The following is a 16,075-nucleotide window of genomic DNA, read 5'->3' as shown; positions in this document are numbered from 1 at the left end:
TTCAGTTGCCTTTTGGAGAGGAAAAAAAAATATCAGCTTTGGAACAACCATGACCTGGATGATTGAGAATCTCCATACATCTTTTGTGCATCACTCTGGAAATCAAAGGGGGAAAGCATCTTGCCACCAGGAGTGAATGTGGGGGTTGGCTTACATTGGCAGCAGTTCTTATAATAAGTGCATCTTTTCCTGAGATTCTGCAGCTGCCTTCCACAACTGCTCTGCGCTTGTAGAAAAAGGTAGGATTATTGAAGAAAATTATAACCACGGGTAAAGGTAAAGGTAAAGATTCCCCTTGCACATATGTGCTAGTCGTTTCTGACTCTAGGGGGCGATCTCATCTCCATTTCAAAGCTGAAGAGCCAGCGCTGTCGGAAGATGTCTCCGTGGTCATGTGGCCGGCATGACTCAACACCAAAGGCGCACAGAACACTGTTACCTTCCCACCAAAGGTGGTCCCTATTTTTCTACTTGCATTTTTTACGTGCTTTCGAACTGCTATGTTGGCAGAAGCTGGAACAAGTAACGGGAGCTCACCCCGTTACACAGCACTTGAACCACTGAACTGCTGACCTTTCGATCGACAAGCCTCAGTGTCTTAGCCACTGAGCCACCACGTCCCTTTTTTGAAACCACGTGACCTTGTTTCAAACGCTTGACAGAAAAAAGAATTATGATACAAAGACAAACCTAAACATTTAACACAAATAAAATGTAGTTACATTCTGCGCATAAATATATAATTATACTTCATAAATACAGTACATTCACAAACATTTATAAAGAAAGATACTCCTGCAAGTAGCAGCACCTCTCTCTATTTTTGCTGATTTCATAAAGCTCAGAAGGATACAACCGCATACGTTCTTCCTAGACTGTCAGATAGAAACAAATCAGGACGTTGGCCAATCATTTTTAGGTCATTGACAAGAAAGTGTATTGATATTTCTGCGTCAATCTTAACCACCAGTTGAGCTTGAATGAAGAGGAACTTTACCTTTATTTACCTTTATAAAATGAATCTGTGATTACATATTGCATATTTGCATTACAAGCTCAAGAAAATAAGTACATTTAAGAAATTGCCTGGCTTCATTTCTAGAGGGAGCACTTACGTATTATAACATTAATGTGCCATTTTGGAAATTTTCCAGGCTATTTGTATAATATACAAGATTCTTCTCTGGTTACTAACATACTAAAATAACAGCTGATTTAAGTTGCACTTAAAACATTTACCTCTGGTTCAAATATTCCTGTCCTGGCTTCTGCGTTGCTTCGGCATTTATGGTGTGCGTGTTGTGATTATTCCTGAAATATTTTCATGCTTTATTCTTACCTGGCATTCTGTGTGTCCTGTGTAAATGTGAAATTTGATTGAGTAACTATGAAAGTTCTCTTCTGTGTCTCAGTGTGTGCGAGGAGTAATTATGGCTTTTGGGAGTACACGTAATAGTAGGAAATTGACAAGCATTTGGAAAGGAAGTCATGATCTTTTGCTAAGTGAATATTTGCAGCTTCTCTTACCTGGCTTTATTCTCCTTTGCTTTGTCTGCTAAATGTTTTTGTGTCTGCAGTATTTGCAGAATTCTTGGGTAAAATGTTTTCAATAAGGCCCATTTCCTCTTACAGAATTTTCTTGCTTTAGCTGATGAGAGCATTTTAAAGCGGTCCTTTGACAGTATTTTATCTCTGGTAAATGTCTGGTGTTGCTATTCGCTGTTTCGTTTACATTGGAATTTCTATTGTCTTTCTTTTTTGGTCCAGAATAAATGTGGTTTTCCTGTTTTATCATAGGCTATTGCTTCTGACTGTCGAGCTGAGTGAAATATGTGAAATGCATTCCTTGCTTAGACTTTTAACTTCTTTTTGATAGATGCTTAGCTTAGCTCCTGTTTTTAACTGACTACTTTTCTCCACCACTTACTGCTCTTCGTTTGCTATAGCCTAATACTCTGCCTACATTATTCTATATCTGGCCTCAAAACAAAATTTAAACTTTGTCTGTAGTTTGGACAACTAAGATGGAAGGAACATTTGATGCTGCATTATAAGTCAAATCATTGCAAACTGCCTGTGTGCAAAAGTACCAGTGTTCCCCTATATACTACTTTATATAAATAGGATTATTATTCAGTAGGGCAACTACCAAATGCCATGTTATTTTACTTGTAGGAATGGTTCTATGATGGTGGGCATTCTGTAATAAAAGTGGAAAGTTTAGAGTTGCTATTAAATCATATAATTGTCACAGAAGCTAGTTTAACCACATTTTATCTTCTAAACCCTTTACTGTTCAAAATCCTAATACTTACATATATTGCATTAGCTTGGATTTGCATTGCATATCATAACCTTCCTCTCAAAACTGTATTTTTCCTCCATGCACAGCTATATGGTCTTCCCCTTATGGCTTCTATAATCTGTTTTGTTGAAAACAAAATAGTGGGAAAGGAGTTTCAAGATTCACAGGCAGTAAATGGCAATCATTTTAAAGCTCATCATAATCTTATTAATAAACCTATTATACTGTTTTTTCATGGGACTCTGGGAAATGTATATGGTAGCTGCCTTATTCATTCATTTTTATCTTCTCCTGACTATTGTGATACCCTGAGCTTTATAGTTCAGGGATTTCAACTTCACTCTCCATTGTCCTTGTCCAACAGTTTAATCTCTACATCACACCGGATTTCAAATCATCTTGTCACTGAAATGTTTTCTCCGTATGCCTGCGGATATCCTCTGTGCTCTGCCATCTTCCCTCTTGCATTCTAAAGGACCAAAACAAATAAAATCTAATGTCTTCATTCTCAACCTCAGATTGTAATTGCTTTATAGGCCAGGTGTGCCTAAAATCTGAGTCATCCTCATGTTCCTTTTCTTTAGTGACCTCTGAAGTAGCACACAGACTTTGAGATTAAAAGAACAGGAGGAATGTATATAAAGTAACAAATTATAATAACCTTGATGGTCTAATGAAACCAGGTTTTAAATCATGTTCCCGTATTCCTCTTGGTGGAGTACTGGAAGCTCTTTATATTGGACACTGCCTGTTGACTCATGTAAAATAACATAGAGCTTAAATAATTTATTGTATTATGCAGCCATCTTACATTATTGTTGGATCATTTCTCCTTAGCCAACGAATCTTCTCCCTTACTCAGAGTGACGTGACTAAGTCCTCTGTCGTCTGCAAATGCTGAGTCTAATCCTGGACCAAGAACGTACTTCTTTATCTCTCTGAAGAGCTGCCCTAGTGTTTTTTTTTCTATATGGAAAAACAGCTTTGTGTTATGTGCTGTTGCTACTGAATGTGTCTATAAAGCCTGACTTCACAGATAGCACAATCTTTTTCTACTAATTATTCCAACTTGTCTACACTACTCGTATACACTAGGGATGAAGTGAATGGAAGAGTGGAAGAATGGACAACAAACTGTTGCAAGTGGCTAACCAACATTGATCTCACAATGAGAACTATTCCTAAACTGTTCTTATCTCACTTGACACAAAACATTATATACAAAGTTTGCTTCTTGTATAGTCTTTGTTTTTGCACCTGTATTTCTCATCTCATACAATAAAAACATTTCAAGAATTTTTACTTTTATAGCCCCTTTATTGTGATGACATAGATAAAAAAATCAGTCCCTTTGTACAAAAGATATTAATTATATTGAAGGTGGAAATACTTTCTCCCCCCCAAAGGACAATTTTTGATAGTTAAAATAAATGGAGAAGACATCTGATATGGGTTCGCCATGAATCTAAGGATGATCAGGTAATCTGTTCAAAATGTGATCAGATTTAAAGAACAAAAATAAAAATATCCTCTTCTCTTCTGTTCTCTTCTCTTCTGAGAAGTGAAAATCAATTCTATTCTCCAAAGCACCTGAGGGCAGGACAAGAAGTAATGGATGGAAATGTATCAAGGAGAGATCCAACCTGAAACTTCGGTGAAATTTTCTAACAAAACAATTAACCAATGGAATAACTTGTCTCCAGAAGCTGTGAGTGCTCCATTCCATTAAGAAGAGATTCAACAGCTATTTGTCCAGAATGGTATAGATTCTCCTGCTCAGGTTGGACTAGAAGACCTCCAAGAAACTTATTATTCTATATTCTGTTTCTTTCTGTAAAGTGCATACTGTATGTGCCCAAGTGACAACGAATATGCTTATATTCAATAAGTTGAAGCCTGACTTGAGATACTCTGAATTCTGCAAATTGAAGAATATTGTGATAATTGAGCAACCTCATTTTGTGTCTTTTATTTTAAAACCTTAAAAGTACTTATAAAATTATTTTACTTTTAGAAGTTACGGAATATAGTAAAATCATGTTTTGGAGATTAAGTGAGCATTGCCCAATCCCCACAAACTTTAGCCATATATATACATACATCAATGGGAACCACAGTACATAAAAAACCCAAGTAATCCAAAAAGCACTTGACTCCCGGCAGTAACACTCAGTAAAGCTCAGCTTGGTTAAGACAGATGATCTTCTAGCAGTTACTGAAAACCGCAGTAGTGGTGGGACACAATGCATGGACCCCAGCAGGAAATGGATCACTAACATCACTGCAGAAAAAGTTATTTATCTGCATAAATGTATCTACATCTCCCTCCTCTCTCTCTTCCGGGGTATATGTATATATGTGTGTGTTTATATATGTATGTTTATATATGTATCTCTCACACATGCACACACACATATCTACAGACTCTTCACATCCTGGGCATAAATGTTTCATCTCCTCCCCTTAGGATACCGCTACAGGGCATTGCATGCCAAAACAACTAGATACAGAGAGAGATTTTCCACCCATGCCATTCTGCTAAAACACCTAATTCCCACAGCATTGTCTTACAGCTGAAGATATTTACCTATGTAGTAGGGCTGTTTTGCTATTCTTCTCATCTTTCCTACTATCTTCTCCTATTGGTATCTTATGATCTTATCATTTGTTTGTATTTTATGATTATACCTTATGATTTGTGATCTATGATTTATCATTTTGTTGTTTGTATGTACACTGAAAGCTTACGCACCGGAGACAAATTTCTTGTGTGTCCAATCACACTTAACCAATAAAAAATATTCCTATTTATCTCTTCCAACATTGCTGCTGCAGAGGTAGACAGATGCAGACCGAAACATCTATAAATAAAGGAGAATATTTGTAGCTCATGGTTGAAATGAAGGGTCCTTGGTACTCTCTGAGCTTGGTTGTTTTCTTGCAGACACAAACTAGCTAATATCAGATCCAAGCTAGATAACATCATTTTGCTCTCAATTTATATTTTAGTAGTTTGCACTGTCAGGGTGGTGGGAATGGTCTTGGAGGTTCTTTGTTTGGGCTGTTTATTGTTAGCTTGTTTGGCAGTTCTTTGATTGAAGTATTGTTTACTTCTTGACTGTTGGTCTGATGTTAATCTTGGAATGAATCTATGCTCATCTGAGTGCTGAGGTGTTTTGTTCTTTATTCCCTTTTTGGTTTGTTGATTGTTTCTTTTGCACAGTATATAGATATTGTTTGTCTATGTGTCTGTTGGTTAATTTGTCAGAGTTCCAGACTTCTAGAATTTCCCTAGTGTTTTTGGACTTGGCTTGGTTTAGGACAGTCCCAGTTTCCCAGCTAAAACTATGGTTATGTCTGTCCATATGTTGTAAAATTAAAAAAGTTTTGATTATGTCTTCTGACTGCTAGAAGCTAACAGTAAACAGCCCAACCAAAGAACCTCCAAGACCACTCCCACCAACTCTGTGATAGGACAAGTTACTAGAATATAAACTGAGAGCAAACCCCCTCGTTATTAGCCCTGATGACATTACCTAGTTGGGTAATGAAATGTCTGCAAGAAAACAAACAAGCTCAAAGAGCACCAAGGACCCCTGAAAATGTTTGTCTGTCAGTCTGCCTGCTTGCCTGCCTGCCTATCTACTCTATCTTATCTATCAATATAGCTCAAATCATGTAAGGCAAAGTCGGAAGATATGTCCCTTAAGATAGATTCGAACTGCCAAAAGATTGTCTAATCTTTTTCTTATCCTGTCTTAATTTTCAAAACCATAAACCATAAGTTCATTTTCTGTTTCATGCAAAGCATTTATAAGAGGCTTCCAGACAGCAATAAACATAGATATTGTCCTTCCTCAAGTCAAAGAAGTCAATTTGACCATTTCCACAAGTTCCATCATCTTCATCAACCATTCCTCCATTGTGGGCAGTTCCAGATTTTTTCCATCATTGTGCATACAATTATATTGCTGCAGTTGTGCAGAAAAACAGTGTTCCATCACTTCTTTCCAGCTGTTTATCAATCCCAAAAGAAAAGCCTATAGTTTTAATCATACATTAACTCTTAAAATCCTTTGAATTAGTGTATATATTTGAATCCAGAACTTTCTGGGGTTTTTTTAAGTCCACCAAGCATGTTAAAGCATCCCTTCTTCATGTTTGAATTTCCAGTGTAAATTGGAGTAGTTGTCTCAGTACCATCCGTCCTGCACTTATGGCTGCTTGCAGCATCCAACAGTCACATTACAGCAGGGGTGTCAAAATCGATTTCATTGAGGGCCGCATCAGAGTTATGTTTGATCTCAGGGGGCCAGGGTGTGGCCAGCTTGATGTCACTCATGTCAGGGGCACCTGTGGTAGCCCGAGTGCTCGGTTAGCAAAAACGGGCTCCCAAGCTCCATTTTCGACTGCAACAGCCTCCTGAAACCCTCTGTCAGTGAAAACGGAGCTCAGGAAGGCTGCTCCGTTTTCTCTGGCAGAGGCACTGTGGGCCAGTCCATCACTGTTTCCAGGGTATCGCCACAGGCCAGATCTAAGCACCCTGCGGCCCAGATCCAGCCCCTGGGCCTTGAGTTTAACACCCCTGCATTACAGCATTTTAGTACCATTTTGCCAAAAACCAGCATTTTACTTGGTTTTTTGGTTTTGGCTTTTTTTTTTTTTTTTTTTTGCAAAACTGGCCTATAGTGAACCAGTAATTCATTTAATGACTGCATCTTTTGCTTAATGACCATCATAAAAAGATAATAAAACCAGGTCCGTCACCAACCCATCATGAAATACAACAGGCAGGCTCCATTATAGTTGTAACATCAGGACTGCCTATAGTCAAACATATCCTGTAATCTGCAAGGAATGTCCTTTGAATGCAAAGCCCCTGATGTTTCTCAATCCTTGGCTTTTAAAATATTTATTAGAAAATAGCTACTAGTATTTGCTCTGTTTTTAGTGCATATTGTTATGATTGGAAATATTAACTGTTTCAAAGAACACAATTACGTGCCTTTCACTTTACGTTTTACGTAATATAGTATTTTTGCTTAACTGAAAATAATAGATCTCGTATTGCAATTTCCGAAGTATTTTATCTTACTTCCTATAATTTCATGTGATGAAAACAACTTGATTGAGCAAGGGGCAGGAAGAATGTTTGCATAATCAACATAAGTTTCAAGGAGAGCTATATAAAATTTGACATTTTCAAAAATATAATTTTTACGGCTACTGTGGCAGAGACCATACATGTTTCTGCAGTCAGTGATCAGCAAATACACAGCAGTACATCTCTGTTAATGGGCCATTTATTGGATAACACTAAAGACATTTACTACCTTCAGCTGATAGTAAAAAAATGTAAGGAAGGTGTTGAAGTATGTCCTAATTATACTCTGACTATATATATGGGAATGTATTGTGGAAATAACAAATGCATTTTGTGCATTTAGTAAAACTTCCTTTATGTATCTTTATTCAAGTGCTGAAAATCTATTAATTTAATATGCATAGTTCTCATACACAAGTACAAAAACCACCTCCCGTTTTCCAGCAACATGTTTCAGGCAAAAACTAATTTATGTCCTCTCAGAAAATGTGGACAGAAGAAAAGGAAATCGGAATACACTTTCATTCTACACTAATATACAAAACCGTAATTTTGAGTATCATAAATATGGCGCTATATTTCTGAAGAATGTCAGCAGGGAAAGGTTGGTATAAGTCTGAATCTGAACTTTGAAGGCTACCTTGAAGCTAATCCAAGTGAATTAATTTCTGGTCTTCTCAGCTTGGCTTTAAAAGTAAATAGAAGAATATCCCTTTATTTAAGTCTCAGATCGCAAAAGTGTTTGAACACGAAGACTTCTTTAATTTACTTGCCATGAAATTGGTTTTGGTGAGCTAATTAATACAAGTATTCAGATGTCTATGGAGATTCTTAGTCATCCAGGTTAGGTTGTCCCAAAATGCTTTTCCCAAAAGGCAACTGGACTTAAGTGTTTGGTTTTTTTCTTTGAAAACATTTTACTTCTCATTCAAGAAACTTCTTCAGTTCTGACTGACTGAATTCCCCACCAGTCATTTAAAACTGAACGAGCTTCTTGGATGAGAAGTAAAACGTTTTCAAGGGAAAAAAAACAACAAAGTCCAGTTACTCTTTAGAAAAAACACCTTTTGGACATGTGTTCAAAAGTGATGAAATAGTTGCTAGCTTTGCAGTGATTTTACACCTTTGGCTTTAAACTTACTTATTTTATTGTATGTAGATTTCCTGTTACTAACAACACTTGCACATTAACTGGTTTCAGTAGTTTCTTTCTCACCCGGCTTTCATTTTAAAAAAACAATGATTGTTGAGGAAAGCAAGCCATTTATTAAATCTTGTAAGGTGACTTAATGGGAATATGGTTGTTGTACAGTTTGTTATGGTCCCCAGTATAGAAACTAAAAGGTACTTTGTCTTCTTTAGACTGTAAGTCATTCCGCCAAGATAGGAGTGCAGAGTTGTGTTTGCAGTCCCTGCAATGCAATATTTCACAAATCAGGCCTAGCTTATTTTCTTTAAATGCTTTAACCAGCATGTACATCCCTCTCACTGTTAGGGTGGTTATTTGAATTTGCTTTAGCAAAGATTACATGGATAAACACAGCATTGTCACAGTTAATAGAAACCTGTGCAGTGAGGTCTGAGGTTGCAAGATCGGTAACAGTGTCAATGACAGTGAAGTATGGCCTTATCAAAAGGCGAATTCATAAGAGGCTGCCCTGGGACACTCCACCACTGTCCTTCTGTGTATCCTGACAATGTTATCTGTCCTCTCAGTGCGGAGTATCAAATGTCTATCATGAGTATAGAAATTAATTTAATGTCACCTGAAGACATGCAATTAATCTTTTAGAGGTTTTCATAATACCTTTACAGAAAGAGTTGCCAGTTTGGCGGATTTGGATTTTGGGGTTTAGTTGAAGATAAGGAAAATTAATTTTTCATCAGGGTTAATACAAGCTAGCAGGGGTACAAAGGCTGAGAGAGATGGTTAGGGAATTTGTCAAGTGTTGTCACTTGGAATAATGGTGCTTAACGTTTGATAGGTGTAATCAAGAGTTGAGATTTCTATAGAAAGGGATTAATCAATTTGCTCACTACAGAATGCACACGAGTGATACCGTTTATTTGTGCGGTTTTAAGAATTAGAATAAGATTTGATCTGTCAAATTGCAAGAAGCTCTGACAGTATCAATGGGGCAGTATTTTATCAGGACATCCTCAACGCGTTTGTTATAAATAAAATTGTCCAGCTAATATTGATAGCCAACTGACTTCATCTTCATTGTGAAACTGTCAAGGTATTTGTGAGAAAAGTACAGCTTACAAAATTCTGGTGCTCCTTCGTTGCTCTTATTTATTAACATCCTTTCTAATAAAGCATGATCAGAGCTTACCTTTCTAAAAATAAATAATGGAATTGGAAGCTTCTAAATCTTACTCATTTAATTTCTTGCCTTTTCCACTGAAATTAATGAAGACTATTAATAACAACCTTAGTTTTTAGACCATGTAATGAGATGTTAGCCTACATAAAATTTGTATTGTACCCCTGAAAAAGGTATATGTCCACTTATCATGAATATAATAACTGAAAGTGCAAATATGCCATATCTTTAAATTTCAATTTTTTTAACACTCTAGATTTGCAGGATCTTTTATTTGCAGATCAACAGTTCAAGACATGCTATGACAAGGGCTCTCCTGCTGAGCTTTACTTCTGATAGATCAGATTGCCTAATCCTACTCTTGGCTTGTCATTCAAAAATAATACAAATATGAGTTTCTGAGGGGGGATTTAATGTTTTTAGTTCAAAGTAGGAAAGTGTGCTTATTTACTAGCAGGGACATATTACATTTCTCTGCTGCTGTATAAATGCAGTTTTAAAGTTCTGTAGATTGATAACCATTGTAGAAAGATTTCACTGTGGATACTTCAATTTCAGTTAAGATATTTTAAGATATAGAATAAAGTATTAGAGAGGGAAACTCTTAGAATAAACTTAGTTCTTCAGTTTATCATGTCTGTTTAAAACACATTGCAGAATTTACAGCCTTTCTAGAATTGTGTTGGTTTTAATTTACCCTCAGAGTTTGGGATAGAATATTTCATTCGTGAATAACAGAATGCCATATGTGAAGGAACACATCACATAACCATGGGTTGATTTGATTTTCTTTGAACAATCATAATTAGAAAAGGTCTGCCTGGTACAGAAAGACGGTAGCCTGCCTGGATCAGACCAAAATCATCTAGCATCTTTACATTTCCCTTAGGGATGTGCAGAACATTCTGTTATTTTGGATGGTCCATATCCATACTGAAATTATTAAGAGCTTATCTGGGCACAGATCTTGAAGGCATATGTGCTGGCAAAATGCTCCAGGTTAAGAGGCAGTGGCTAAAACAGGGAGGGTTAAGACAAGGTAAGATTAGGGAAAGGACATAAGGTCCAGATAAAAATTAAGATGGGAAAGAAGTGTGGTCCAATCTGGACCTGAGTTGAGGGGAGGAGTAAAAAGGCTGGCTATCCTTGAGTAGATGATGAGGTGGAAGCAGTGAAAAGGAGATCTCTAAAATTTTGCAGTATTTATCTAGTGAGATTCTTGTCAATGGATGAATGGCAATAAACAAATTGTGTGTGTGTGTGTGTGTATCTGTTTATATTCATATATATATATATATCGATAGATAGATGATAGATAGATACACGCACACACACACACACACACACACACACACAAAATTGGGGAGCTGGATAGGTATACCTTGCTTGATTTCTGGTGCAGTAAGTGGGTAAAGGAAAGGATGCTGGAAATATTGATGAGCTGGCTGGTACAGAGACCATGCAGAGATGGGGAGGAGAGGGAAACTGGTTTGTCAACCTTCCTCTAGTTTGCCTGTCAGATGAGGGAACCATCTAATAGGGGAACTAGCTATCTGGGTTTAGTTTGGACAGATTTTGATTTCCTGGAAAAGGTGTGCATGATTCATACTTTAAATCAAAACACGTTTTCTGTTTTGTGTACAGTATATCTCCAAATGTTGACAGTCACGAATATGAAGTGCCTTCATGCCATAAGCAGGACCTGAAGGCAACAGGTTCCCCAGCATTTTGTTATATAATTACATCAACTGAAAATTCTGAGAGTTAAGAGCCCCAGAACTAGAAGGATTCCACATTGTGGAAAGTTGTACTAGCATTTGATTCACATATATGTCTATTAAAAAAACAACAAAACGCTGTGATTTTTAACTCTTAAGGAATAAATCACACAGGAAGGAGGTTCTACTAAATGCCTTCTCTTCTTAACCCTCTCTCAATTTTAGGAACCCATGCACATTCTCCTTTGAATAAAGCATGATCTTAATACTTCTTAATCTGTTCTCCAAGCTCCATTCTATAGTAATTGTTGCCAAAAATACGTAGTAGATTTTTTTTTTTTTTTTTTTTTTTTACGTCTTAAGCAAAATGTTTTAAATTTCTTACAGGGTGGTGAGAACGTTGGCTTTTCTAATTTGGAAGAATCTGCTAACCGGCTTCCGCAGCCATCGGAGCAAAGACATCAGCCAATACGGAAGGTCACTCTGACAAAGGGGACAGTGCAGCAACCACATCTGCCTCATCAGCATCTTCTGTCACAGATTCATTCTACGTTTCCTCAAGGACTCAAAAATATCCCAGGGATACATCAAGTGAAAAAGGTATTGATTCTGGTTTGTCCTGATATCTTCATTAGTTGCTTGAAGAAATAACTTTTCAGGGTTATTGAGACGCTGAACTTGTTAACTACATTAGCTGTTGAGGTAGCAGAAAGAGAATTTCTCTTGGTGGTATAGATTTGTGATGGTTGTTTTGACTTCAGGTAAAAGCTATGGATGGTGAAAACATTCCCCAGTGAATGCTGGTTCTCAGGTAACATTCCGGTATCTGATAGTTCCCAGATAAATTGGATTCCAATTTTTAACATCTTGAAAAGCACCAAACAGAATTGATGGGAAATGTATTTTAACACTGCAGATAACTATATGGGGGACCCTTGAGCTCAAATCCTTTTGTAAGATCTTTGCTAGTGTGTAATTTCATATAATAAGTTACTTTTTGTAACTCATGCATGTTTATTGCCTTAATGTATAGTACTGGCAAAATGCTGTAAATTAAGAATGCTTTCAAAAATAGAAGTGTTAATAGTTTATATTTTATCAATTTAACAAAATGGAAAGTAAATGAACAGAAGAGAAAGGCAAATCAAATTAATATTCGGCGTGATCACCCTTTACCTTCAAAACACAATCAATTCTTACACTTGCACAAAGTCAAGGATTTTGTAGAATGAGAGCCAGGTGTATTATACCAACTATACCAAGCAGGTACAAGTGAACATCAATTTCCTAAATGGGTTGAAACTCAGTCATTAACTGAAAAAGTGGGAAGCTTAAATCTGGGTAAGGAACATCCAAACTCTCCTACTAAGGTGAGGTGGTGGAAGACAGTTGCATGTCACAAGTCAGGCACCATGGCAAAACTGAGCACAGGAACAAAAGATAGTTATACTGCATCAACAAGGTCTCTCCCAGATAAAGATTTCAAACCAGACATCTCAACATCATTGAATCTGTTTAGGATTACATGAAGAGGCAGAAGGCAGCCTACATCCACAGAAGATCTGCAGTTATTTCTCCAAGATGTTTGGAACAACCTTGCCGAGTTCTTTCAAAAACTGTGTACAAGTGTACCTAGAAGAATTGATGCTGTTTTGAAGGATAGTCACACCAAATATTGATTTGATTTGGATTTCTCTTCTGTTCATTTACTTCCCTTTTTGCTAATGGATAAAAAATAATTCATTAGCACTTCTGTTTCTGAAAAATGACATTCAGTGGCTCAGTGGTTAAGATGCTGAGCTTGTCGATTGAAAGATTGGCAGTTCAGCAATTCAAATCTCTAGTGAACTCCCATCATTTGTTCCAGCTTCTGCCAACCTAGCAGTTCGAAAGCATGTAAAAAATGCAAGTAGAAAAATAGGGACCACCTTTGGTGGGAAGGTAACAGCATTCCATGCACCTTTGGCATTTAATCATGCCGGTCACATTACCATGGAGACGTCTTCGGACAGCGCTGGCTCTTCGGCTTTGAATAGGAGATGAGCACCGCCCCCTAGAGTTGGAAATGACTAGCACATATGTGCAAGGGGAACCTTTACCTTTACCTTTACCTTTTATTTCTGAAAACATTCTTAATTTATAGCATTTTTGCACAACTGCATAATACTTTTACGTAGAACTGTATGTCAGAGATTTGGGGAACTTACCTTATGGAGTGGCTGTAAAGAGGGAAGAGTTCGTTTGTGGACACTGCTAGAAATAAAGAGTTCATGAAGGAAAGGGATGTTGCTTTGGCAAGCCTCGGTGTTTTTGGACTGTTTTCTCCTAGGGATGGAACTTCTTGTTACATTGGAACTTTGCTATGATTTCCTATCGATGTAGGTGAAAGCACACATGTCTCTCATTGATTGTAACTTTCAGTTAGATGAAACAGTGCATCATAGGCCAACAATTTTTAAAACGGTATACCTCAAAAGGACTAACTTACAGAAAGCATCCACAGCATCAATGATTCCTGTGGGATTGAAATTTGGCAAAGTTGCGGCTGCTTCGGTGCTGCCACAGTTAGCCACAATCACAAAGGCGTCTGGCTAGGTGGCTCAGTGGCTAAGACGCTGAGCTTGTCGATCAGAAAGGTTGGCAGTTCAGTGATTCAAATCCCCAGTATAGGTCTCCTGCGTGAGCAGGGGGTTGGACTAGATGACTCCAAGGTCCCTTCCAACTCTCTTACTGTTAACTTGATCCTCATTTTCAGAGTTCTCCCTCCAGCTTCCTGCAAGAAAACTCAATGGCAGGAAGTTGGACATCTCCCACTTGGGTTTTTTGGTTTTTGTTTTGGTTCATTCTGTTTCTCTCTTTAGATAAGGACGTACCTCTGAAACAAAGATACCAATGGATCATAGGTTTCCTGGTCCATAATTTAAATGAAAGTGAATCTGAGGGAACTATGACTGCCAGACAGGGGTGAAATCCAGCAGGTTCTGACAGGTTCTGGAGAACTGGTAGCGGAAATTTTGAGCAGTTCAGAGAACTGGAAGCAGAAACTTTGAGCAGTTCGGAGTACCGGTAGCGGAAATTTTGAGCACTTTGGAGAACCAGCAAATACCATCTGTGGCTGGCCCCAGAGTGGGGTGGGAATGAAGATTTTGCAGTATCCTTCCCCTGCCACGCCCACCAAGCCACGCCAGGCCCACCAAGCCACGCCCACAGAACTGGTAGTAAAAAAGTTTGGATTTCACCGCTGCTGTCAGGCCATTAACTGTGTTTACAGATGGAACTTCAGTCATTTGCCCTCCAGCCTTTCAGAGAAAAGATAACTCGTGTTTAATCTGTCAGATTACGTAAGCAGAAGCACGAAATCAAATCCTTTTTTTCTCACCAGGGTATTCTGCATGGGAGAGGCAGGGGGATCGTGAGCCAGATGGGCCGAGGCCGCTTAATGACAAGTAAGCCGAATCTGCGGGTGGTGGAGTGCAAACCTCAGCCCTGTGTGGTGTCAGTGGAAGGGCTTTCTTCATCCACCACGGACATTCAGCTGAAGAACCTGCTCATGTCAGTAGGACCCATCCAGGTAGATCATCTCCCACCTTTGTTATTTTTGCCAGAGATCTTAAATCTTTACAAAGCTCTAGACCAGCGTTTCTCAACCTTGGCAATATTAAGATATTTGGATTTCAATTCCAGGAATCCTGTAGCCAGCATGGCTGACTGGGGGATTCTTAAGAGTTGAAATCCAGCCATCCTAAAATCGCCATGGTTGAGAAACACTGCTCTATACATTTGAAAGAAGTGGCACAATAGGAGGTGTTCGGCTGCTAACATATATTTAAAGATGCCCACTACCACTATTATCTGAAAGAGCGGAAAAAAACAAAACAAACCCTTTGAATCAGTAAAAGGTCATCTGCAATCTGCTGGATGTGTTTGCAAGTTTGATCTGGTCACAGATTGAACCCATTTTCTGAGTTATACATTAAATATAAATAAATCAAATGGACTAGGTTTGCATAGCACCAATAAGCCCCAAGAGAAATTAACTAAAAATTAGACCGTGCTTAAGCAGGTTGCACAACTGCAGCCACCAAATCTTTTAAGTTGGTTAACATACGGCAGGGTGAAGTGCTGTTTTGTATTTTGTACCTATATATACTTCTCTTGGTTTTTACAGCACTCTTTTCTGTTCTCTCTCCAGTATCTTATGACGAATGGAAAAATTCCATTCAATGCTAACAGGGAAATCTAATAGCAACAGCACATAGACTTATATACCGCTTCACAGTGCTTTACAGCCCTCTCTAAACGGTTTTACAGAGTCAGCCTATTGCCCCCAACAAACTGAGTCCTCATTTTACCCACCTCGGAAGGATGGAAGGCTGAGTCAACCTTGATCTGGTCAGGATCGAACTGCCAAACTGCTGGCAGCCGGCAGTCAGCAGAAGTAGCCCACAGTACTGCATTCTAACCACTGCACCACCAGGGCTCATGATGGGAATATTCTCCTAAGCAAATATTTTGGTGGATGTCCATTTAAGACTTAGCTCCTAAAGGCCTGTTTCTCATGGAACTGCCTCCACATCTAGATAGGTCAAAAGCGATATCCATGGTTAGGTTCTTCCTCATC

General features: G+C 38.1%; 1 protein-coding gene across 14 annotated transcripts in view; it reads left to right on the top strand.

Moving 5' to 3' along the window:
* Window positions 1–16,075, top strand: part of RBM33 (RNA binding motif protein 33) — a 124,316-nt gene that overhangs the window by 84,144 nt on the left and 24,097 nt on the right. For 7 of the 14 annotated variants that reach the window (XM_034401650.2, XM_034401645.2, XM_087893069.1 and 4 more), the window contains 2 exons: window positions 11,842–12,054; window positions 14,837–15,025. In XM_034401650.2, coding sequence (XP_034257541.1) covers window positions 11,842–12,054; window positions 14,837–15,025 — 402 coding nt within the window. Of the gene's footprint in view, window positions 1–3,142; window positions 3,608–11,841; window positions 12,055–14,836; window positions 15,026–16,075 lie in introns of those variants that run through there. The other 7 variants (XM_087893070.1, XM_034401648.2, XM_087893071.1 and 4 more) reach the window with 3 other exon arrangements.

This window comes from Pantherophis guttatus, chromosome 4, assembly GCF_059756535.1.
Source record: "Pantherophis guttatus breed Tessera chromosome 4, ASM5975653v1, whole genome shotgun sequence".
Taxonomy (NCBI): Eukaryota; Metazoa; Chordata; class Lepidosauria; order Squamata; family Colubridae; genus Pantherophis; species Pantherophis guttatus.
The sequence above is the reverse complement of the archived record's forward strand: the minus strand, read 5'-3'. Positions and strand labels throughout refer to the sequence as shown.